This window comes from Hippopotamus amphibius, chromosome 2, assembly GCF_030028045.1.
Source record: "Hippopotamus amphibius kiboko isolate mHipAmp2 chromosome 2, mHipAmp2.hap2, whole genome shotgun sequence".
NCBI classification, from domain to species: Eukaryota; Metazoa; Chordata; class Mammalia; order Artiodactyla; family Hippopotamidae; genus Hippopotamus; species Hippopotamus amphibius.
Window position 1 is genome coordinate 7,492,678 of NC_080187.1, and position 22,348 is coordinate 7,515,025.

A 22,348-nucleotide genomic window follows, 5' to 3' on the forward strand; every position below is an offset into this window, starting at 1 on the left:
CCGCCCCGCCCCCTCAGGTCTCCACCGAGGGATCCTCCCACTGTGCAACTAAGATCCCGCAAGCCCCGCAGCGGGCAAAAACCCCAAAAAACAAAAAGCCTTAAGGTTCATACCTTGTAAATCACTTAGAGGCCTGAGCTGGGGAAATAAATCAGGAACGCAAGGATTCCCCACCGTATTACTTATAACAGAGGCTTCGGGAATAAGCAAAATATTCAGAAATAGGTACTGGTTTCGGACATTTTTAGCCTATTAGAAGACTACATAGACCATAAAAATATTTTAAAATCATACAGCAACTTGCTCACCACCTAACGTGAGGAGGGAGACAATATACCAAACTCTATATCAAGAAAATGACAATTACGTAATAAAAACTACATCAATGAAAAGACCAACATGTTATCAGTGATTTTCTCCAGATGTGGGCTATTAACGACCTGTTGGATTTCAATTTTTTCTCAATCTAAAAAAATAACTTGCTATGAAATCATGATATAATACCGTCTGCCCCAGTACACACGCTCTTCTACTGCCAGCTGCGAATTGCAGTTGTTAAAGAAGAATTAAACAGTCCAACAATTTCCTAGCCTTTTCCTTTGACCACTCTAAGAGCCTCCTTGACTCCATTTTTTGACCAAACGTTTTTTTCTGCTCTGAGGTCTTGAAGGTTTCAGCCCATCACTGAACCAGCGCCCATTGCAAAGAACATATGATTTATTAAAGACAACTTGTCATCAACAGCATTGATTCAAAAAACAAAACAGATGAAGAAAAAAAAGCAGAATAACATTCTGACCCTTGGAGTGAGACCTGCTGAATTCATACAGCTAATTCTGTAAGCGTCCAAAGTCCTGGAGGCAGCTTCCCAAGTAGGAACCCTCGGGGTCGCTGGCTCTCTGGGGACCTCCCTTGAGAGTCTGGGGAGGGGCAATTGCCAAGGGCAGGACCTCCCACTGGGGAGCTCAGTCTAACCTGGACATGGTCCCTGTGCTCTTCTGACCTTCATCACAAGGTCAGAGAGGGCACTGGACCCAGGTCTGCCACTGAGACAAATTAGATGCAGTGATTCAAGTAGTATGGTCCCAGGAGGACAGACATAAGGACAGGCAAGAAGGAATGCATCAGATGTCCTGGGCAGTGTCTGCTGGGTCCCAGGCTGTGGCCCAGGCCTCAGGCTGTGAAGGGATCAAGTTGGGACTGAACCACCAGCTGACAAGTTCTGGGAAGAGGGTGAGCCAGGCTGCTGGGAAGCAGTGTATTTCTACCCCATGCCAGAGTCTTGGAGGCTGGCAAGGATACCAGCTCTCTCGTTTCCTGTTACAGAGCTCAGAGCCCTCTCAGACAGGACCTACTGGAAAACCAGGAAGGTCCCAGAGGCAGAGGGAGAGAATGCTGACTGGCCCTGGAAGGTCAGGAGGAAGACCATGTCTCCAACTGGTTTCCACCTTCCCAGCCCTACCCTTCATCCCCAAATCAAGCACTTACCAATCTTCAATAAATAACCAGGAGTCTGAATAAATAGTAAAATTCTCCCAAATACTGTGTTGGGAGAGGAGGAGGAAAAAGGCAAGTGCATGAAGTCCCAGAAGCATCCAAGGAACAGCCTGGAAAGGAGCCGCCTAGGGGAAGCTGTTCCCAGCCCACAGCCACAAGTCTGGGCTGCCAGACTCAGGAAGGCTTTGGGGGACATGAGGGTCCCCGCAGGCCAGTCTGGGAAGATGAAGAGGACCTGTGCTACACTACCCAGCCTTCCAGGTGCAAACCACCTGCCTCCTCACAAAAGGAGGAAGGGACTTGGTCAGAATAAGCCCACTCCTCCCACAGCCCAGTGTGGGAGGAGCCAGCTGCCCCTACTCAGAACCATCCTGCCCCAGATCCTGGCAACAGCCCCAGCAGGAGACCAGAGAAGGGCCAGCACCTCCTCAGCTCCCCTGCCTGCGGGAGACGTGGCTCTCCTGGCCTGCAGGACCCAGGCCTTTGAGCTCAGCCATGCTTGGCCCACAGAAGCTCCCTTTAGTCTCACTTGCCTTTATTGGGACTCGCCTGCCCTGGGTCGGCACCTGGAAGCCATGAGAACAACTACATCTTAGAAGCACCTGGATCCCAACCTTAATGTCCTTTTTCCTTTGGGAGAGAAGGACGTTTGGGGGAACCTCTGGAAGACCCGGCTCTCCTCTACTCCCTCCTCCCGCCCTGGACAGGAGGGTGACGCTCAAAGCTTCACGGGCCATCAGTTCTCAGCAGCTTTGGGTTTCCAGGAATTCTGTGGTTGGGCACGGGTTCAGTGCCCTCAAGTGAGGCACTGTGGACTGGGAGCCCTGGGAGCCTAGAGTTGGGGGATAGGAACAGGCTGCAAAGGCCAAGGCTGACTGACCTCCAGGAGCTATGCTGAGCCATACTCTTCATTCTGTCTCCAGGGTTCTTGAGCAGAGAGGGGAGAGTGGGGGAGAGGCTGGGGATAAGGCACCCCAAGAGAGGGCAGATGGAGAGCAAGGGAGGGGTGGACAGCGCGAGAGCCACACACACCCTCAATGAAAGAGGTGGAGGGAGAGAGGGGGGGATGGAGGCATAGAGGTGACAAGACAAAGAGAAGCAGAGACCTAGAAGGAGTCACCTCCCTCCACACACACCACACACACTCACACACACAGACAGACACCAGGAGGATTAAGAGACATACACAGCAACCCACAACTACACACAGACACACTCAGTGGGGAGGGGAGAGAGTGTGACCTGGGCCTGGCAGCCTCTTAGCTCCTTCACAGTGTCACCTTCCCCGTGGAGAAGCCCAAGCACCAACCTCCAGAAGAAGCAGTTTCTGGCTCATTTGCCAAGCACCTCCCCGACCAGTGCCCAGGAGACGGAGCAGGAGAGCAGGAAGGGAACAGCAGAGCAGGGCAGGGAGGGCCCCTACCAGCTCCCAGGGTCCACAGTCTGCCCCAGCCCCAGCCCCAGGAAGCAACCTCATGAGTTCCCGCCTTGCTCAGCAGCCTGGGCAAAGGGTCCAGGGCTGGAGGGGTGGGGGAAGGAGCCAGGGCTCGGTGGTTAGGAAAGAGCGGGGCACAGCGGGGCCCCCGGTGCGAGCGGCCAAGGTGAGGCCTGGGGCAGGCCGATCCTGCAGCGGCCCCTCGGCTGGGACCCCACGGGCTTCTGCACATCCCAGAAGCCAGGGCACAGGGGTTGGCGGGAGCTTCTCTCCCAAACCCGCGCCTCTTGATGCCAGGCTACTGGGAGTCTTGGAGTTCCTTGGCTTTCTGTAGGATCTGGCAGACGTCTGTGATGGGGTAATCCTAGGCAGGGAAAAGCCAACAGTATGCCTGTGAAGTGAGCCCACCCTTCACCAGCTCTGCCGCTCCCAAACCTCCCCAGTGGACCTGTCACCATGCTGGCCCCTGGGCCTAAGGGGCAGGGACCACAGGAGACCAGACACACCCAGTCTGCCCAAACCCTGCATGAAGCTATTGCTACACCCACTGCAGCACTAACTTAACCAACCCAACCAGTCACCACCCAAAAGATCTCACAGCCCATTCCCTAGGACCAATACCACCTGCCTCGCCTCTCCCCACCTCCTGCCACTGACCCCTGAGCTCCTTCCACAATGAGCCTGGCACAGGGCTGGCGGACACCGTCCACGCATGAGGTCACTGGGTCACCTCAACAGCCCGATAAGGGGTTACTATCAACCTGCCCGTCTTGCAGATCTAGTCAATGAAGTTATTGAAAACCAACCCCAGGCCAGGCACTGGCAAAGAAATTAAGGCTTAGAGAGGTTGCCACTTGGCTTAAGTCATGTGACTAGCACAGTAAAACAAAGATATGAACCTAAAACTGCCTGAGTCTTGAGCCCATGTTCTTAACCACTAAGGCACACACTTTCCTTCCCCGGGTCTGTGCACGCTCACCAACGGGCATTATCACCACGTACCAGGTGATAAGGGCTGTGGCCCAGGCATGGTTTACTTACGCAGAGCACTTGGTTCAGAAAAGCCAAGGCATTCATTCACTCAAGGCCACACCACACTCAAGGTCAATGGCAAAGCCAGATTCAACCCAGATCCAAACCCAGATCTGCCTCAGGGGTCTGGACTCTTAAGCCCTGCTACCCTCCCCTGAACGTGACGCAGCCTGTCACAGCAGCTGGCCTGGGGTGGCCGCCTGCTAAGTGTCTGCCTCACGGCTAAAGACCGAGCCCGCCCCTCCAAACTCCATTACCTGCAGAAGCCGCATGTTTATGGTAAAGTCCCCTTCCAGCAACTGCTCCCGGATCAGTCTAAGAAAAACAAGCAACAAAAGCACTGGGCCTCAGGGCCACTCTGAGTGCAGGGCCACCAGGCCCCTTCCGGCTCCTGCCACAGCGAGTCGGGTTGGATGCGCCCTTGAGAATCCCAGAGGCTCACTCCAGCCCCACGAGAGCAGCCCTGCCCGCCCCCTGCTCACAGCCATACTCACATGAGCATGGCGCAGCAGACCAGGAGGAGGAAGTCAAAGCGGCTGTCGTCAGCGAACAGGGAGTCCCAGATCCGGATGACATCAGGCAGCAGGAACTCCTGGGACAGCAGCAGTGTCAGCCAGCGGAAGGCGAAGAACTGGGGCTTGATGTTCTGCTCTTGCTGGGGAGACAGAGGTGCGGGGTGGGTGCGAGAATCCGTGTGGGCTGGTGGCCACGGAACACCATGCAGCCTATTAGACAGGAGTTCAGGTAAGCGGCAGGCCGGGCACGAGCGCCAGGCACACTGAGGCGGGGATGGCACCGGGCGCCTAGAGAGCCTCGCTCAGTGAAAGGGGCAGCTGCTGCTTGCTGCTAGCCAATGCTGGCAGATTGTCTGATTTTTTGAGCGAAGCCAGATACCCAAACTTTTACATCAGCTCCTCAGATGTATAAAGGATGGCCCAAATTCTTTTAAAATGCTACACAGATTATAACTTTGGATTTAGAGACAGAGAAACAATTATTGGACTCTCATTACAAGCCTAGCCTTGTGCTTAACACGTTAAATATCTCATTTATTTACTCCATACGACAACCCCACAAGGCAACTGTTCCCCACGGAGCTGAGCCCCGCTGGTCAGCCACAGTGAATACTACTGACTGAAAAGCGTGTTACAAGACAGCAAGACATAATTCCATATCTGCTTAAAAAGATATGTTTATATATATTTTCTTGTTCAACAAAACTAGTTTTGTTTAAAAAATAAACATTCTTTTTACTGAACCGGTTCCTGAAATAAACATGGAATGCCACTCCGCTAATTTCTAAAAATGAAGTTTATTCCTCCTTTCCTGGAAGGCTCTAACAGACTGAACTAAAAGCATAAGGTGAACGCCCTGCACCGTGCCTGGCACTCGGGGCACTGTATCCACCCCCCACCCCCAGGCTGCTAGGCTCCCACCACCCGCTGCCCCGGTGCCCCAGCCCTGCCTCAGCACCCAGGTCCCTGGCAGCAGCAGCCACTTCCAATCCCCAGAGTCCAGCCAGGCCTCAGCCTGGGCCTGCTGCTCTCTGCCCCTTGCTGTCTGTCTGCCCTGGCCTGCATGGTCCTGGGGGTCCTCACCAGTTTCAGGTAGAGTTCCACGTCCTTATCCTTCAGGGTGGAGTACACCTTTTCCATCTTGTAGGTGATGCCACACTGTGAGTCGTCAAGGCTCTTGATGAAGTTGTCTCGGATCTCAGCCATGAGGTTGGTGAAGCAGAAAAAGGTGTCTGCCTCGGCGTGCTCTGGGAGACGGGTAGGGTGAGGGCAGCACTCGGGAGAACTGCTGCCCCGCCGAGTCCCACCCCACCGCGTGCCTACATGAGACCTCCCCCTCACCTCACCTCAGAGCCTCACCAACTCACCCTGCCTTGGTCAGGCTGCATCCCTCCTCTGTCCCTGACCACTCTCCCCTCGCAGACTAAAGACACCACTTTTTTTTTGGCTATGCCATGGGGCTTATGGGATCTTAGTTAACGAGGGATCAAACCCACGCCCCCAGCAGTGAAAGCATGGAGTCCTAACCACTGAACCACCAGGGAGTTCCCACTTCTTTCTTCTCACACCTCTGGCAACAATGTACACTGGCTTAGCAACCGATTACAAGCTCTTCTGCTGACATTTTTTGAACCATTATTGATTTACATCCTTTCTATCGGTCAGCTTCCTGTATACACAGTTCTCCTCTACCAGAAACGCAGTTACAAATATCAAGAGATCGGTAAACACCTAACATTCTAGAAAGTTCAAGCCAGAAAAGATCTCTGAGGTGATCCAGACCAACCCCCTTATTCGACAGAGAGAAAAAGGAGGCCCAAAATAGGGAAGTGAGCTGCACAGCTTGATAAAGCCCATTAGCCTGGCTCTCCTTGGTCCGTTTTTCCAGGAGGCAGCCATTAGGGACGTGGGCAGCCAGGAGCCCCGTCTCTTTACCTTTCCACTCACTGTTGGGGTCGGTGGCAAAGGTGTAGTAGAGGGGCCCCACGATCTCATTCATGCCCTGCACGTAAGCGATGCCAGGGTTGAGCTTGGCGTAGATGAACAGAATCCGCTCCACCACCTCCCAGTGGGCCTCACAGCCGTTGGGCAGCACCTCATACTCGTTCACGGCTGAGGGCGCCAAGTTCTTGTGTGGGGAGCTCATCTGGGGGAGAGGAGGAGGAGCCCGTTAAGAAGGTGGGTGGCATTACCGACAGTATGTTCTCACCAGATATGTTCACCAGTAAGTCGAAACCGAATTTCCATGTCATGGGCAACCCAGGGCAGAGAGGAACGTGCCCAACACAACCAGGAACAAGCAGACAAATCCAGAATGTGTGACATTCTACGAGTCAGCTGGACTGAAATCTAATTTACGGTGATAAGAGTCAGAACAGTGCTTACCTCTGAGGAAAGGGGTACTGACTGGGAAGGGGCATGAGGGACCTTTCTGGATACTGGAAATGTTCCATGTCATGATCTGGTTGGCAGTTACATGTGTGTACACATAAGGAAAAGTTCATCTACTTGTCTACCTGAGATTTGTGCATTTATTTTAAGTTATACTTCAATTAAAAGAAAAAACTTTGGGACTTCCCTGGCGGCGCAGTGGTTAAGAATCTGCCTGCTGATGCAGGGCACACGGGTTCGATCCCTGGTCCAGGAAGATCCCACATGCTGTGGAGTAACTAAGCCCGTGCACCACAACTACTGAGCCTGCGCTCTAGAGCCCGTGAGCCACAACTACGGAGCCCATGTGCTGCAACTACTGAAGCCCTCATGCCTAGAGCCCGTGCTCCGCAACAAGAGAAGCCACCACAATGAGAAGCCCGCGCATTGCAACAAAAAGTAGCCCCCACTCACCGCAACTAGAGAAAGCCCGCACGCAGCAACGAAGACAATACGGTCAATAAATAAATAACAAAAATAAATAAAAATTGAAACAACAACAACAAAAACTTTAAAAGTATATCAAACACAAAACAGACAACTTGGTTAAGACTCTGTGTTGTGGGGTGAGGGGGAATGGAGGCCTGCTCCAGATGAAGAGACTAAAAAAACAAAACATCCTAATGCAACACAAAAACCCTGACTAGGTCCTGGTTTGGATTTAAAACAACAAAAATATTCTTGGTATGAACAAGGACACCCGATCCTGGATTGGATATGAGGTATTATTACAGATTATGGGTAATCTTCGTAGATGAGACCATGGTATGGAGGATGTCCTTAATCTCCAGGGATGCCTGCTGAAGGACCTGGGGGTATAGGGTCAGGACACCTGCAGTTTACTCTCTGTCTATATATAACACACACATATACATAGCAAAAGGTTAACAACTGTTGAATTTAGGTAGAAAGTATATAGGCGTGCACTGTATTCCTTTCAACTTTTCTGAATGTTTCAAAATTTTCATAAGAAAAAGCTGGGAGATGAATGAAGAGAGGATGATCCGCACTAAAAACTCATGCAATAGAGCAGAGGCCCCCAACATCAGGACCCCTCGGGAGCTTCGTAAAGATTCAGAGGCCAGGACTTCCCTGGTGGTCCAATGGTTAAGACTCTGCACTCCCAATGCAGGGGGCCCGGGTTCAATTCCTGGTTGGGGAACTAAGATCCCGCATGCCACATGGTGCAGCCAAGAAAAAAAAAAGAGAGAGAGATTCAGGTGCATGCAGTTACCTGTATGACAGCCACAGGCACACCCACGTAGGGACAGAGTATGAAGCCATCCTGGAAGCCTAGAGGCCTGGGGACATTAAACTCCCTTTTCCACTACATATACACGCGTGTACATGTGCACACACATATACACACATCACTAATGTTTACCCAGAGTATTCTATGTGCAAGACAGAGTTCTTCTACAAGCCTTCCTGTTTAATGCCCTGTACAGCTTAGGATAGTGTCAACATCACTTTCAAGATGAGGAAACTGAGGCTCAGAAGTGTCAGGCCACTCCTCACACATCTCGCATTAAGTGAGCCCAGACTGGCTGACTCTAGAACCTGAGGTCCAGGCCTCAGAGAGTGCCCACTACTTTCCAGCTTTCCAAGAATCTTCACAGCCATGACCTCATTTCATCCTCTGGGCAATTCAAAAGCCAGACAGGGTGGAAATGATCACGCCCAGTTTACAGAAGAGACGGAGGCCCAGGAAGGTGAGTCTGGTGTTTCTTGCCCAGGGTCCAAGCACAGTCAGCTTTAAACTGTGCTTGGTCCAGAGGTCTAGCGATAGAGCTTGTGGTCTTGTTCTCTTACACCAGGACCAGGTCCAAACCTAAAATCGGTTCTCAGCCACCAATTACTGTAGCCAAATTAACAACAGAAACCAGGTCCCCATCTTGCCATGCAGCCAGAACATCAGCAGCCAACCAAGCAGGAGGACCACCAACCCAGCCAGCCACAGGGTCATTTAGCCGAGCATCTGACACCTCCTGACACTCCCAGCTCTGTCCACAACACGTGGAACCTGGGCATCAGCCAGAATGACTCCATCACCCGTGGGGGAATGTGGCTGCTCTCCTGGAAACACAAAGCCCTGACTGGTCACTCCACCAGGGGAAAACGAGCTTCTGCAGTAGTACCTGTCTCTAGCTTGTTGGAGGTTACAGAGGATTTTTCCACTGTTGTTGGACAGTGAAAAATTTTGAGGAACTCAAATCTCTAGGTACCAAAGCAGTGGATTTAAGTTAAGGAATAAGACAAGATACTTGTTTAGCTGTAAGCAGCTTCTCAGAATCACAGGAATCTGCTAGAAGATTGAGGTTCAAACACTCAGCATAACCTGGCCAGCACAAGACCCATCGTTCCCTTCTCCTAGGTCTCTCACATCCCTCTCCACTCCACCCCAGCCCCAGCCCCCACCGACCCTTGCCTGGACACCTCCATTCCTGCCCCCTCCAATTAATGTCCCCACAGTGCCCACAGCAATCTTTTACAAAGGCAGACTTAAATCACATCCCTGCTCTTGGAATGCCGCCAGCATCCCCAGCCCTCAGGATAAAGGCCCCACGTGGCCACACCACCACTCACCTCTCTAGCATTCTCCAGCAACCCTCTCCCCGACCCTGCCTCACCCCACCTCATGCTGGACTCCTCCCTTTCTTGAACACACCCCACTCTCTCCAGCCATCCACACATGCCCTCCTCTCCACCTGGAAGGCTCTTTCCTCTTCATCCTTCAAGCTTCAGCTTAAATGTCACTTCTTCAGGGAAGTCTTCCCTGATGACCAGACTAGGTCCCACTCCACTTCCTCACCACACTTGCAGTCACTTTTCCAAGCACCTGTCTCCACCACCAACCACAAGTGTGGCTCCCTCACTGCACAGAGGGGCCCTCCCTCGCACCCGTTACACCAGCCTTTGATGCCTGACTTTCAGAAAGAGCCCAGAGGAGGACCAGGCAGGACTGAGGTTGCTCTGGGTAACTGTCAGCAGGGCAGACTGTCAGGGGCCCGATGGTCTGTGGCCACCAGTCCAAGGGAAGCAGGAAGGGAAAGGCTGTCACAGGGAGTCCCTGGGGTCGCCACGGTGCCTCTCACATTTGTGACCCCGCTCCGGCTCCGGGCCACCGTCTGGGATTTCAGCGTCGTCTGTTCCACCCGCTTACGAAGGGTCTCGAACTCATTCTGGGGGTCCAGGATGAGGAGGCAGGGGTACTCGGTAGCCCTCTGGAAGAAGGATATGTCTGGGCACAACCTCCTGTCAAGAGGGAACATGAGAGCACTGTCACTCAGCACGGAGGTTTTGGGCATCCTACCAGCACCCTGCTGCCGGGTGCCCCAGACATCCCCAAAGCCTTTTGTGTGTGTGTGTTTTAACCTAATAACATTTTATTTCAAAAGCAATATAATCATTGCCTATGTATACATACCCCTATATCTTACGTGTATTTGCAGACAGACACACACACACTCACACACAGACATTTTTAAGCGTGTCCTTAGGGTCTTACAATCTAACTCTTCTCTTAAACCATAAACATCTTTCCATGTCAAAAATATCTAATGTGTACAAAAGTATTAACTGTATTATGGCTTAAAATGGTAAAAGAGGTTTAGTTAAGTTACACGTTAAACAACAAATATTACACAGCTGACATGGTGAGATGTTCAAGATCGAGTAAGAGAAAAAAGCAAGTTGGGAGACAGTCTCTAGAACGTGATCAAGTTTCTGAAATATATGTATTGCGGTACACACACGTTTTCTAGACTTCTTACACAGAGCACATTACAGACTTGCCCTCTAGGAACACTGAACAACATGCTACAATCACTACCAGGGTAAGAACCTGTTTCCCCAGAACCGGGTTCAAGATGTGGTTCCTGGCAACAGAGGGGCTATTAAACACCTCGTGGGTAGAAGCTCCCCAACACCAGCCTGAGAAAGGAGGCAGCCCGTTCGGCCTCTCAGCTCAGCCACGGGGGGCTGGGGTCCCACCAGGGGCCTTGGCACAATGAGCACAGGAGAGGAGCAGCCCCACGTGGCAAGGAACTGGAAGCACAGCTAACAAGCAGTGGAGGTGGAACTGAAAGCATGCAGGCAGACTCCAGGACCCAGCCTCTAACTCCTAGGCCCATGGCAGACAGGCCTCCCGGCCTCTCCTGTGGGAGAGGACTCGCCAACCCAACAGGACAGCACAGCCAGCGTCTGCACGCTTCTCTACCAAGGGGAACAGCACCCACATGCACACAGGGCAGACCACAGTTTTAAAAAAAACAACACATTTTTGACCCTGTCACTCCTGCCCCACGGCCCTGGGATGGAGTCCAAGGTCCAACCCCTGCCTGCCTCCGGCGTGGCCTCAGGCACAGTGGCCTTCGCACTGCTTTACTGTCAGCCAAGCTCTGCAGGCTCTCAGGGCCTCCAGTGGGCAGCTCCTGGCCCAGCACCACGGCCCATCCCTCCCTCCTCCCGAGGCCCCCACTCCTCAGATCTCAGCTGCTTCCTCAGCCGAGGCTTCCCGACCACCCTGAGGCAGCCTGAACTCTGCCTTCAGTGCATTCACCAGAAACGTCAGTGACACGGAAGATCTACTTTGTTGAGCACCTGTCTTCCCATCTTCTCCCGCAGCTTCTAAGCTCCTTAAGGAGAGGGACCACGTCTATCTATTCCGTGTTCAACCCCCGGCCTGGCACTGAGCCTGCCATGTGGCGGGGCCTCAGTATTTGCTGAAGGAAGGAGCAGGTGAATCCACAGACGCCTGGGCTGCAGCTGAAACTAAGGCAGGGAGAGCGGAGAGCCGGGCGCTCACCGCACAGCCGGCCCCAGCCCAGGCCTGCTGCCAACTCCCAGGACAATTCACCAGCAAGTCCTCAAACACTGCCTGTGGGCCTGAGCTGGGAAGGGAAAGGGCAGGAGAACTGGAAAGCCCTCAGAAGCCCCAGGGCCCGGCTCCCAGCCCCCAGGGCCCTGCTCACCGGACATCTTTGTCGATCTGCAGCAGCACCTCGTTGTCCTTGAAGTACGTGTTCCACCGGCTGTCGGGGTTGGGGTTGAGGGGCTGTGGGGGGCGGGAACGAGATGCTCTGTTAACCTTGGCTGGCTAGGACCCCAGGAGCAGATACCAGTCTGGAGGCCTGAGCAGTGGCCCCGAACCAGCACTCCCACCAGAGACTCAGCTGTGGCTGACAGCCTGCAAGCTAGTCGAGGGGCAGCACAGGCCCCCACAGCCTCCCAAACCTCAATCACACTCCACACCCAGCAGCCGAGCCCCGCAGGCTGCTCTGAGTACCTCCCTCCCTGCCCGGCAAGGACTCTGTCTTTCCTGTCCACAGCTCTAGAATGCTGCACATAACAGGGGCTCACGAAACACTCGCTGAATGAATGAATGAATATTGCACCATTAGGTCTCTTTGAATCTAATTCATTAACGCTTTGAGTCGCAAATTCCAGTCCTTGGAGGATCGGCCTGGGTCCAATCCATCTCCACTTTCCAAATGCGAAGCACCAGGGAGGAGCTCAGTATTTGCGAACAGAAGGGCAGTTTATCCTCCTGCCTGCCCTGCTCTGACTCCAACTACAGTATCGCAGGACCTTCCTCAAGGAAGGGGACTGAGGAGGAAAGGAGACAATGCACACAGAGGACCCGGCGCAGCGCTGCACATACACTCCCGGGACCTCAGCCATCGCTTATAGTCCCGACTGGGCCCGGAGCATGCGGAGAACAGGGAGAGACGATAGCCCTCGGGGGCTGAACAGCCAAACACAGAAAGGGGGCACTGGGAGGGCCAGAGGGGCCCCAGACCAGCCGCACCCGGCCTCTGGGGTGAGGGACTGAGCCCCCTCCGAAGCCCACACCGCTCCCCACTCTGCAGCCTCAGTCCCCACTGCTGACCCCTACTCACATGGTCCTCAAAGGTCACATCCTCTCTGGACACACCCATGTTGGCCTTGGCGATGCCAGGCTGGATGATCATTTCCCTCAGGAACTGAGAGTACAGCTCCCTGTTGGTGGGAAGAGTAAAGAGGGATGGTGCCCAGAGGTCTCACCCAGGGAGCCCGGAGCAGAGCGGCAGCAAAAGAAGGGGGCCGGGCTCACACTACCCGCTCTGTCTGATACCAACGCCCTCCCGCCATTCCCCCCATCAAGGTCTCACCTCTGCTTGGCCAAGATGGAGGTCCATGAGGCTCTCTCCAAGGGGAGGTAGTTCAAGAGAATCTGCACAGACAGAGAAGAACAAAACTCTGGCACCTCCCCCAGCCCAACCCTGGAAGTGGACGGAGGCTGAGAGGCCTGAAGGAAAATGTCTGATATAGCCCAGAGACAGCAAGATGGGCTAAATAAAACCCAGGAACGCAGGTATGGGCTAGGGGTAGCCTCCCGTTTTCTCCCCACTGGCTTCCCCCTCCTTTATCCCGAACCAGCCCTGTCTACTGCGTTTCCTCATACAGACTCTTCCAAATGATAACAAAACCTTGTGCTCAAAGGGGTTGGAAAACCAGGACACTGGGCTTCTGCTCCCACCTCAGCGAAAGGCTTTAGGCAAAGCACAAGCTTTTTTTTGTCCCAATAAGCATCACTTCCACTGCGCTGTCTGGACCAGGAAGCAGAGGGCTTCACTGGCATTACAAAGTGTTCCATCCCCAAGGGGATCCTGGAGGGGACGCCAAGAGAAACAGAAAACCCAGAACTTCCCAGAAAAGCTTCCTGCGACAAGCAAGGAAAGACAGAGAACAGGAAGAAGGGGCCGGGGGTGGGGGCAGCCCATGCAGGAACCCAGGGACTCTCAGCAGAGCAGAAGCCCCAGCACAGGCACACCCACCTTCCAGCAGAGGCACCGCAGTCCGCCCTCACAGGGGATGCCTGTGGACACAGCAGGCAAAGGTCACGCCCCCGCAGAGTCCCAGAACCCCCCAGTCCTCCACCTCGGAGCCAGTCAGCAGGGAGTGGAATGGGCAAGAAGTACTTCTTCAAGGATCATTTTCTGCCAGAAAGATTACTAGGCTAGATGCTAATCCTGTGTGTACCCTCTCTCCGTGACCCCTGTCTGGCATGTTCTTTTGAGGATAACACCTTCTCATCCTTGATATTTCTTCCTCAAGAGCAGCCTTTACCAACCACCGTCTCTTCCCAACCACCATCTCTTCCCAGAGTCAGGTCCCTTGACATAAACAATACTGGTGCCATCACTTCTCCTTCACAACAGCCATCGCAAGTGGGACTGTATAATCTAATCTGTATATTTGCTTAACATCTTTAACCCCTACTACTGGGTAAGCCCCAGAAAGACGAGGACGAAATCTGTCTTACGGTCCCAGTATCTAGCCCGGGACATGGCCCACAGCAGGTATTCCATAAGTATCTGTGGAACAGAAACTAAGCTATGAATAGTAAGTGGTTTGTGCTTTACAGACATTAGTTCACTTAATCCTCGTTACAGCCCTAGTAAGTAGGGAAGATCGGCACCACTGTCCCCATCTTACAGATAAAGAAACTCATCCGTAAAGACAGAGCAGTCAAGGACTCACACACAGGCCTGACTCATAACCACTGCCTCCCCAGGGCCCTGGAAGATGTGTCAGCTCAGCACAGATCCCAGAACCCCTCACGATCTTTAGGGCCTAAATATCACTCCTAAACAGAAAGACAAACTTCTCCTGTCATGAACCTCGCTAAAGCAGCTGTTACTACGGTCTCCCTAGTACCATGAACAGGAGCTAATGCCCCCACCTCAGAATCTGCATGGGAATGAAGGGGGCGACTCGAGCTTTCCTTGCTGATAAAGTCACAAGGGCAGAGCAGTCACAGGAAGCCACCCAGAACACCTTGGGGTATGCTTAAAGACAAGCAAAAGTCTCTACGCTGAAAAGTTAACCAGGCCAGGGAGGGCAAAGTCAAAAACTGCTGGGGTTCAGCTCCTTAAAGTGAAATTCCAGTCTTAAGGCTGGAATTTTACCATTAACCAAAGTTCACTGTTGCCTGAGTTGGCTTTGATCCTAAGCCAGGGAGAGAACCAGGAACCACTCTGCAGCTAAACCAAATTCTACAAGACAGGAAGCTTGCTGAGGCATGAGGAGAGACCTGACCTCGACTCAAGAGGTCTCCCCTCCACCCTCCAGTTACTCTCAGGAAGCAATCAGCATCACTTACAGGCCAATAAGCACCCTAAGGCCTACAGGCATACTAACTGCGGCCGCCACTGCTCCAGGAATTCCCTCCCAGCTCAGGGTAGTCACTGGTTGTTCAGCTCCACAGAATCTGAAGATGGTCCCAGAGGGCAGGCTGGCCCCCCAGAACTGGCCATGGGTGGCCTTGGGCACCTTCCCCTCCATCTTAGTCACAACACTGCTCTAGGAAACCCCTGAAAACAGAGAGTTGCTTCTTACCACTAAAACTGAGTTCACGAAGCTTTTCCAAGGCAATCATGGGCTCATTCAGGACATCCTGGAAATCTGCAATCCTAGGAGGAGGGAGGGGAGGCAAATGAGGAACAACCAAACCCCAAGATGACAGGCTTAGCAACCACTCCTAAAGCCCACAGCTCCCTTACACCACCAGTCTCCAACCTGTTCCTCCCACTCTTTTGGTACATAAAGATGGCAAAGCTCAGGCAAAATCCTGGCCAAAGGCAGTTTTGGAGAACTAGAAATCACTTCTTCCTGTAAGCCCAGGAATGTAGAGATATTCTTGTCTAGAGGTTCTCAAATGAGCACCATGAAATTAGACACATTCTAATATTTCGTGACCTGGCATATACTGGGGCACTTCCTGCTGGCCAGGCCCAAACCACACTGCCGCTATCTGAACTCAAAAAAACCCTAGGAATCAGGAGTAATTTGATCTGTAGACAAGAAGCTGTGTAATCGGCAGCATTCCAAGCTCAAATATATGACCATTAGAAGACCTCTGGGCCTGCCCGCAGGCAAGGACAAAAGGTTTTAAAAACAAGTTCTGGAGGAAAACTGAAGAGTGAACAAAATTAGCCAACGCTGCAGGATTTGGCCTGAGGGGAGAACAAACTGGAGAATCCAGGTTTTCTAGCATTTCTAGTAAGAAAAGGGCACGTGGGGCGGGGAGCATTTGGACACAGGAGGGTACCGAGGCAAAGGGTTAACAAGGGAAAAAGGGACGGGAGGTGGGGGTGGGATCGGGCATCGAGGCCCTGGAAGAGGGAGACACCAGGGGAAGGGATCTGGGGTGCGGGAGAGAGAGACAGAAGGGGCGACACTGAGGGGCAGGAGCGGTGTCCCCGCTCCGTGTCCCCCTGAGGCCCACAGCAAAGAGGTTGGAAAGTGGGCGCCCAAAACCTTCTGCCCGGGGGGGGGGGGGGCACGAGGGGGAGGTCCCGGTTCCTGTCGCATCTGCGCGCCCCCTCCGCAGGTCAGAGGGGGCAACCTGGCCAGGCGTGGCCTGGCTGGTCGGCCCCGGTGGCCCCTTACCGGCTCTTGTGCAGACTCAACATGGTGTTGACTTCCGGATCCCCCCAGCTGCCTGCTCCGCCGCCGCCGCCGCCTCCGCCGCCCCTCAGGGACGCGGGGCGCTGGGCAAAGGCCTCCGACAGGAAACTCAGCCGCAGGCGCGCGCGTTCCGCCCCGCCCCGCCCCGCTCAGCTCACGTGCCACCCCATCTCCCCGCCGCCCTCTGGCGGCCCGGCGGGGTGGGTGGGGCAAGAGGACGCAGGGAACAAGACCCCGCCCCCCGGCCCGCGGACCTAGTGCGCCCAGTTTGTGGACGCGCAGGTGACCGCGCAGACTTTGCGCGCCGGCCGAAGGCTATTCCTTGCCCTTTCCTGGGCCTCAGCTTCCAACTACGTTATTTACCTGTCACCTTGTTCTCTTCCTTTCACGTTTCTCACCTGCAATAAGCGACTGAGTTATTTCAGGGATGTAGCCCTTCCCTGCTAAACTATACAGGCCTCCAGGCTGGTCTTTTCACTGCTGAACCCTCCACGCCTATAGAGGTGACTGCACCGCGCAGATGATTCAGTAAATATTGGATGGAAGAGCAGGACTACAATTCAGTGTTTCCTTGACTTTTGAGTTTCGTGAACATGAGATTTACCATGATATCAGAGCAATGGAAAAGCAAAGCCAAAATTTCAGGATCCTTCCCAAGAGAAAAAAACAGCTGGCAGCCTTACAATGTTTTTTCTCTATACCTGTGTGTACATATGTGCGTACATATGTGCGTAATTGTCCATATATATTTTTTAATAAATTTATTTATTTTTAGGCTGTGTTGGGTCTTTGTTGCTGCACAGGGGCTTTCTCTAGTTGCAGCGAGTGGCGGCTCAGACTTAGTGTGGTGGCCTCTCGTTGCAGAGCAGGGGCTCTAGGTGCACAAGTTTCAGTAGTTGTGGCACATGGCTCAGTAGTTGTGGTTCTCGGGCTCTGGAGCGCAGGCTTGGTAGTTGTGGTGCATGGGCTTAGTTGCTCCAAGCCACGTGGGAATCTTCCCCGCCCAGGGATCCAGCCCGTCCCCTGCATTGACAGGCAGATTCTTACCTACTGCGCCACCAAGGGACGTCCCTGATGCAACTTTTTCACAGAGCAATTTGACAAGAATTAATACCATTTTTTAAAAAAACTTTTTATATTGAAATGTATAGGTTCTCCCCAGTGGTTTCTTTTTTTCTTTTTCTTTTTTTTTCTTTCTTTCTTTTTTTTTTTTTTTTTCCACACCTCTTGGTTTTTGGGATCTTAGTTTACCAACCAAGGATTGAACCTGGGCCCTCAGCAGTGAAAGCGTGGAGTCCTAACCCCTGGACCGCCAGGGAATTCCCCTGTTTCACTTTAATATAATTTTACCAGCTTCCAGGTATAATTGATGTTCTGTAAATAACACATATTTAAAGTGTACATTTTCATAGGTTTAGACACATATATAACTAAAAATAATAAACGCATCCCTTGACCCCAAAAGATTCCTCCTGCCTTTTTGTATCTCCTCCCCTCTTCCTCAGATTAGTTTGCATTTTCTAGAATTGTTGATTTTTTTATCTGACTCCTTTCACTCGGCATAATTATTTTGAGATTTGTGCATGTTGTAGCATGTATTAGCACTTCATTCCTTTTTATTGCTGTAGATTCCATTACTAGATGAATCAACCATAGTTTATCCATTCATCTAGGTTGAGCATTTGGGTTGTTTCCATTTTTTGGCTATTACTCCTAAAGCTGCTATGAACATTCATGTGCAAGTCTTTATATGTACATATACTTTCTTCTTTCTTGGAATGGAATGGCTGGATGAATTTTAAATTTTTAAACTGCTAAACCATTTTCCAAAATGGTTGTATCATTTTACACCCACACCAGAAGTCTATGCAAGTTTCTGTTGTACTACGCCCTCATCAGCACGTAGTGTGGTCAGTCTTTTTATTTTACACATTCTAGTAGATGGGTAGTGGTATCTTGCTGTTGTTCTAATATGCATTTCCTTAAAGACTAATCATGTTGAGCATCTTTTCATGTGTTTGCCATCTATATATCTTCTTTGGGGAAGTTATCTGTTCAAATCTATTTCCCATTTTTAAAATTAATTTATTATTTATTTATTTATTGGCTGTGTTGGGTCTTCATTGCTGCGCACGGGCTTTCTCTAGTTGCAGTGAGCGGGGGCTGCTCTTCATTGCAGTGCACTGGCTCCTCATTGCCCTGGCTTCTCTTGTTGCAGAGCACGGGCTCTAGGCATGTGGGCTTCAGTAGCTGCGGCACACAGCTCAATAATTGTGGTTCATGGGCACTAAAGCGAAGGCTCAAAAGTTGTGGCCCATGGCCTTAGTTGCTCTGCGGCATGTGGGATCTTCCTGGAGCAGGGATCAAACCCGTGTTCCCTGCACTGGCAGGCGGATTCTTAACCACTGCACCACCTAGGAAGCCCTCCCATTGTTTTTCTTTGAATAAATTTATTTATTTATTCATTTATTGGCTGTGTTGGATCTTCACTGTTGTGTGTGGGCTTTCTCTAGTTGTGGCAAGCGAGGGCTACTCTTTGATGTGATACGCGGGCTTCTCATTGCGGTGGCTTCCCGTGTTGTGGAGCATGGGCTCTGGGTGCACAGGCTTCAGTAGTTGTGGTACACAGGCTCAGTAGGTGTGGCTTGCGGGCTTAGTTGCTCCCTGGCATATGGGATCTTCCTGGACCAGGGACGGAACCCGTGTCCCCTGCATTGGCAGACGGATTCTTAACCACAGCGCCCCCAGGGAAGTCCCTATTTCCCATTTTTTATTCAATGGCTTATCTTCTTATTGAAATTGAGTTTTGAGAATTCTTTAGATTTTCTGGATGCAAGTCTTTTTTATTTTTAATGGTGGCAAGATGTACATAACATAAAATTTATCATCCAAAACATTTTTAAGCATACAACTGAGTAGTGTTAAGTACACTCACATTGTTGTGCATCTAATCTCCAGAACTCTTTTCATTTTGCAAAATTGAAACTCTACACCCACTAAACAACTCCCCATTCTCCCTCCCCCAGCCTCTAGCAACCTTCATTCTACTTTCTGTCCCTATGAATTTGACTACTCTAGGTAACTCACATAAATGAGATAATACAGTATTTATCTATTTCTGTGACTGGCTTATTTCATTTAGTATAATGTCCTCAAGGTTCATCCAAGTTTCAGCATGAGTCAGAATTTCCTTCTTTTTTAAGGCTGAATAATAGCTCATGTTTTGTTTATCCATTCATCCATGAATGGACACTTGGGTTGCTTCTACTTTTTGGGCTATTGCAAATAATGCTGCTATGAACGTGGGTGTACAAATATCTCTTCAAGACCCTGTTTTCAATACCCTGGGGTATATACCCAGAAGGTAAATTGCTGAACCATATGTAATCCTATTCTTAATTTTTTGAGAAGCTGCCATACTGTTTTCCATAGTGGCTGTACCCATTTACATTTTCACCAATAGTGCACAACTGTTTCGGTTTCTCCACACTGTAACCAACACTTGTTATTTTCTATTTTTATGATCATAGCCATCTTAATGTGTTTGGTACATCTTTTTAAAATATGTGGGGACTTCCCTGGTGGTCCAGTGCTTAAGACTTCACCTTCCAATGCAGGGGGTGGGGGTTTGATCCCTGGTCAGGGAGCTGAAATCCCACAAACCTGCCGGCCAAAAAACCCAAACAAAACAGAAGCAACATTGTAACAAATTCAATAAAGACCTTAAAAAAATAAAATAAAATATGTGATTTGCAGATATTTTCTTGTGGTTTGTGGTTTACCTTTATATACTCTTAACAGTGTTTTTTTCAAAGAGCGTTAGTTCCTAATTTTGATAAAGACCGTACTACCTTTGATATCATGTCCCTCAAACGTGTACATACTCTGATATCACAAAGATTTTCTCCTACACATTTTTTAATTAATTAATTAATTAATTAATTAAATTGGCTGTGTTGGGTCTTCATTGCTGCACACAGGATTTCTCTAGTTGCAGCAAGCGGGGGCTACTCTTCGTTGTGGTATGCGGGCTCCTCATTGTGGTGGCCTCTCTTGTTTTGGAGCGCGGGCTCTAGGTGCATGGGTTTCAGTAATTGTGGTACATGGGGTCAATAGTTGTGGCTCAGGGGCTTTAGAGCGCAGGCTCGATAGTTGTGGTGCACGGGCCTAGTTGCTCTGCAGCATGTGGTATCTTCCTGGGGCAGGGATCAAACTCGTGTCCCCTGCATTTACAGGTGGAATCTTAACCACTGCGCCACCTAGGAAGTCCCTCTCCTACACGTTTTATGATTTAGGTTCTCCATTTAGATCTGAGATCCATTTTTAAATGTTTAAGATCCATTTTGAGTTAATTTTTATAAATAGTGTGAGGTATGTAACAAAGTTCACTTATTTTCATATGAATATCTAATTGTCCCAGCACCATTTGTTGTTGTTGTTGGTTTTTTTTTTTTTTTTCCAAGTACTGAGGCTCTAGGTAGTTTATTATTGTTACAAAAAGTGGCTTCCAGTCAGTTGAAGAGATGCGCACAGCTACTATGGCTCTTTTCTTTGTCTTCTTCCTGGCAGAAGTGGGTGGAGCGTGGAGTTATGCCTAGCAAAGTACCTTCCTTCGAATCTGCTCCTTGTCCAGTGTTGTTGTTGTTTTAAAAAACATCCATTAAAAAAAATTTTTTTTCTTATTTATTTTGGTTGCGCTGGAGCTTTGTTGTGGCATGCGGGATCTTCAGTGTGGCATGAGGGATCTTTAGCTGTGGCATGTGGACTTCTTGGTTGTGGCATGTGAATGCTTAGTTGAGCATGCACACGGGATCTAGTTCCCCGACCAGGGATCGTACCCGGGCCCCCTGCTTTAGGAGTATGGAGTCTTACCCACTGGACAACATGCGAAGTCCCCCCAGCACCATTTGTTGAAAAGGTTATCCTTTCTCCAACTGAATTGCCTTTGCAACTTTGGCAAAATCAATCATAAACGTGCAGGGTCTGTTTCTGGACTCTCTGTTGCACGACGCTAATCTCCTTGTCTATACTTTTGGCCTCACAACACTGTTTAAGTAGCTCTGTAAGCCTTGAAGTGCCATATACTGTAGCTCTATAATGTCTTAAAGTTAATTAGTGTAAGTCCATCCCTGGTAGCACAGTGGTTAAGAATGCTGCCTGCCAATGCAGGGGACACGGGTTCCATCCCTGGTCTGGGAAGATCCCATGTGACACAGAGCAACTAAGCCTGTGTGCCACAACTACTGAGCCTGCACTCTAGAACCCGAGTGTGGCAACTACTGAAGCATGCACACACGGAGAACCTGTGCTCCGCAACGAGAAGCCACCATAATGAGAAGCCAGCTCACCCAGCGAAAAGTAGCCTGCCCTCTCTGCAACTAGAGAAAGCCCGCGAGCAGCAATGAAGACCTAACGCAGCCAATTAATTAACATTTTAGAAAAGCTTTAACAAAAAAGTAGTGTAAGTCCATCAGTTCTGTTCCTTTTTAAAGGCAATTTTGGCTTTTGCTCTGGATAATTCACATTGTATATAAACTTCAGAATCAACTTGTCAATTTCTAGGAAACAAAATTTGCTGGGATTTTGGTTGGCACTGCTTTGAGACTACAGATCAACTTGGAAAGAACTGATATCCTAACATTATTGAATCATCTGGTCCATGAACGTAACACATGGCTCCGCTTATTTAGGTTTTTAATCTCTCAGGTGTGTTTTGTAGTTTTCAGTGTACAGGCCTTACGCATAATTGGTCAGATTTATTCCTAACTCATATTTTTTGATGCTACCGTAAATGGTATTTTTTAAAATTTCAGTTTCTAACTATTTATTACTGGAATACAGAAACAAAATTGCCTTTTGTTTTCATTATTATTTATAATGATAAATTAATTTATAATACATTATTATTTATTTTGAATTGCTTTTCTTGGTCTCCTGTCATGAAATCTTGCTAAACTCAATCATTAGTTTGGGAAGCTTTTTTGTA

At 50.4% G+C, this 22,348-nt stretch overlaps 1 protein-coding gene and 1 non-coding gene across 3 annotated transcripts; one reads left to right on the top strand and one right to left on the bottom strand.

Annotated features, from left to right (window-relative positions):
* Positions 1-706: 706 nt before the first annotated feature.
* Positions 707-16,458, bottom strand: TBC1D13 (TBC1 domain family member 13). 2 transcript variants are annotated; one of them, XM_057724364.1, is made up of 12 exons: positions 16,345-16,458; positions 15,292-15,365; positions 13,728-13,768; positions 13,062-13,123; positions 12,810-12,909; positions 11,883-11,965; positions 10,005-10,164; positions 6,415-6,625; positions 5,563-5,726; positions 4,459-4,619; positions 4,222-4,279; positions 707-3,296 (listed from the first exon to the last, which is right to left on the bottom strand). In XM_057724364.1, exons 1-12 carry the CDS (start codon positions 16,365-16,367, stop codon positions 3,231-3,233), a joined length of 1,203 nt encoding a protein of 400 aa, XP_057580347.1. In that variant the 5' UTR covers positions 16,368-16,458; the 3' UTR covers positions 707-3,230. The 2 variants fall into 2 exon arrangements, with proteins under 2 accessions (XP_057580347.1, XP_057580348.1); XM_057724365.1 differs by lacking the exon at positions 13,728-13,768 and having other exon boundaries at positions 16,345-16,427.
* Positions 7,999-8,071, top strand: TRNAG-CCC (transfer RNA glycine (anticodon CCC)). Its single transcript has one exon. It is a non-coding gene; the product is annotated as a tRNA-Gly (tRNA).
* Positions 16,459-22,348: the final 5,890 nt, after the last annotated feature.

Bases quoted from the DNA above. Each gene is read 5' to 3' on its own strand.
- TBC1D13 (XM_057724364.1), bottom strand. From the start codon at position 16,367: ATGTTGAGTCTGCACAAGAGCCG. The intron at 12,910-13,061 runs GTGAGACCTTGA...TCCCACCAACAG, and splicing joins TCCATCTTGGCCAAGCAGAG to GGAGCTGTACTCTCAGTTCC. The intron at 6,626-10,004 runs GTGAGAGGCACC...CCTCTCCCCCAG, and splicing joins GCCGGAGCGGGGTCACAAAT to ATGAGCTCCCCACACAAGAA.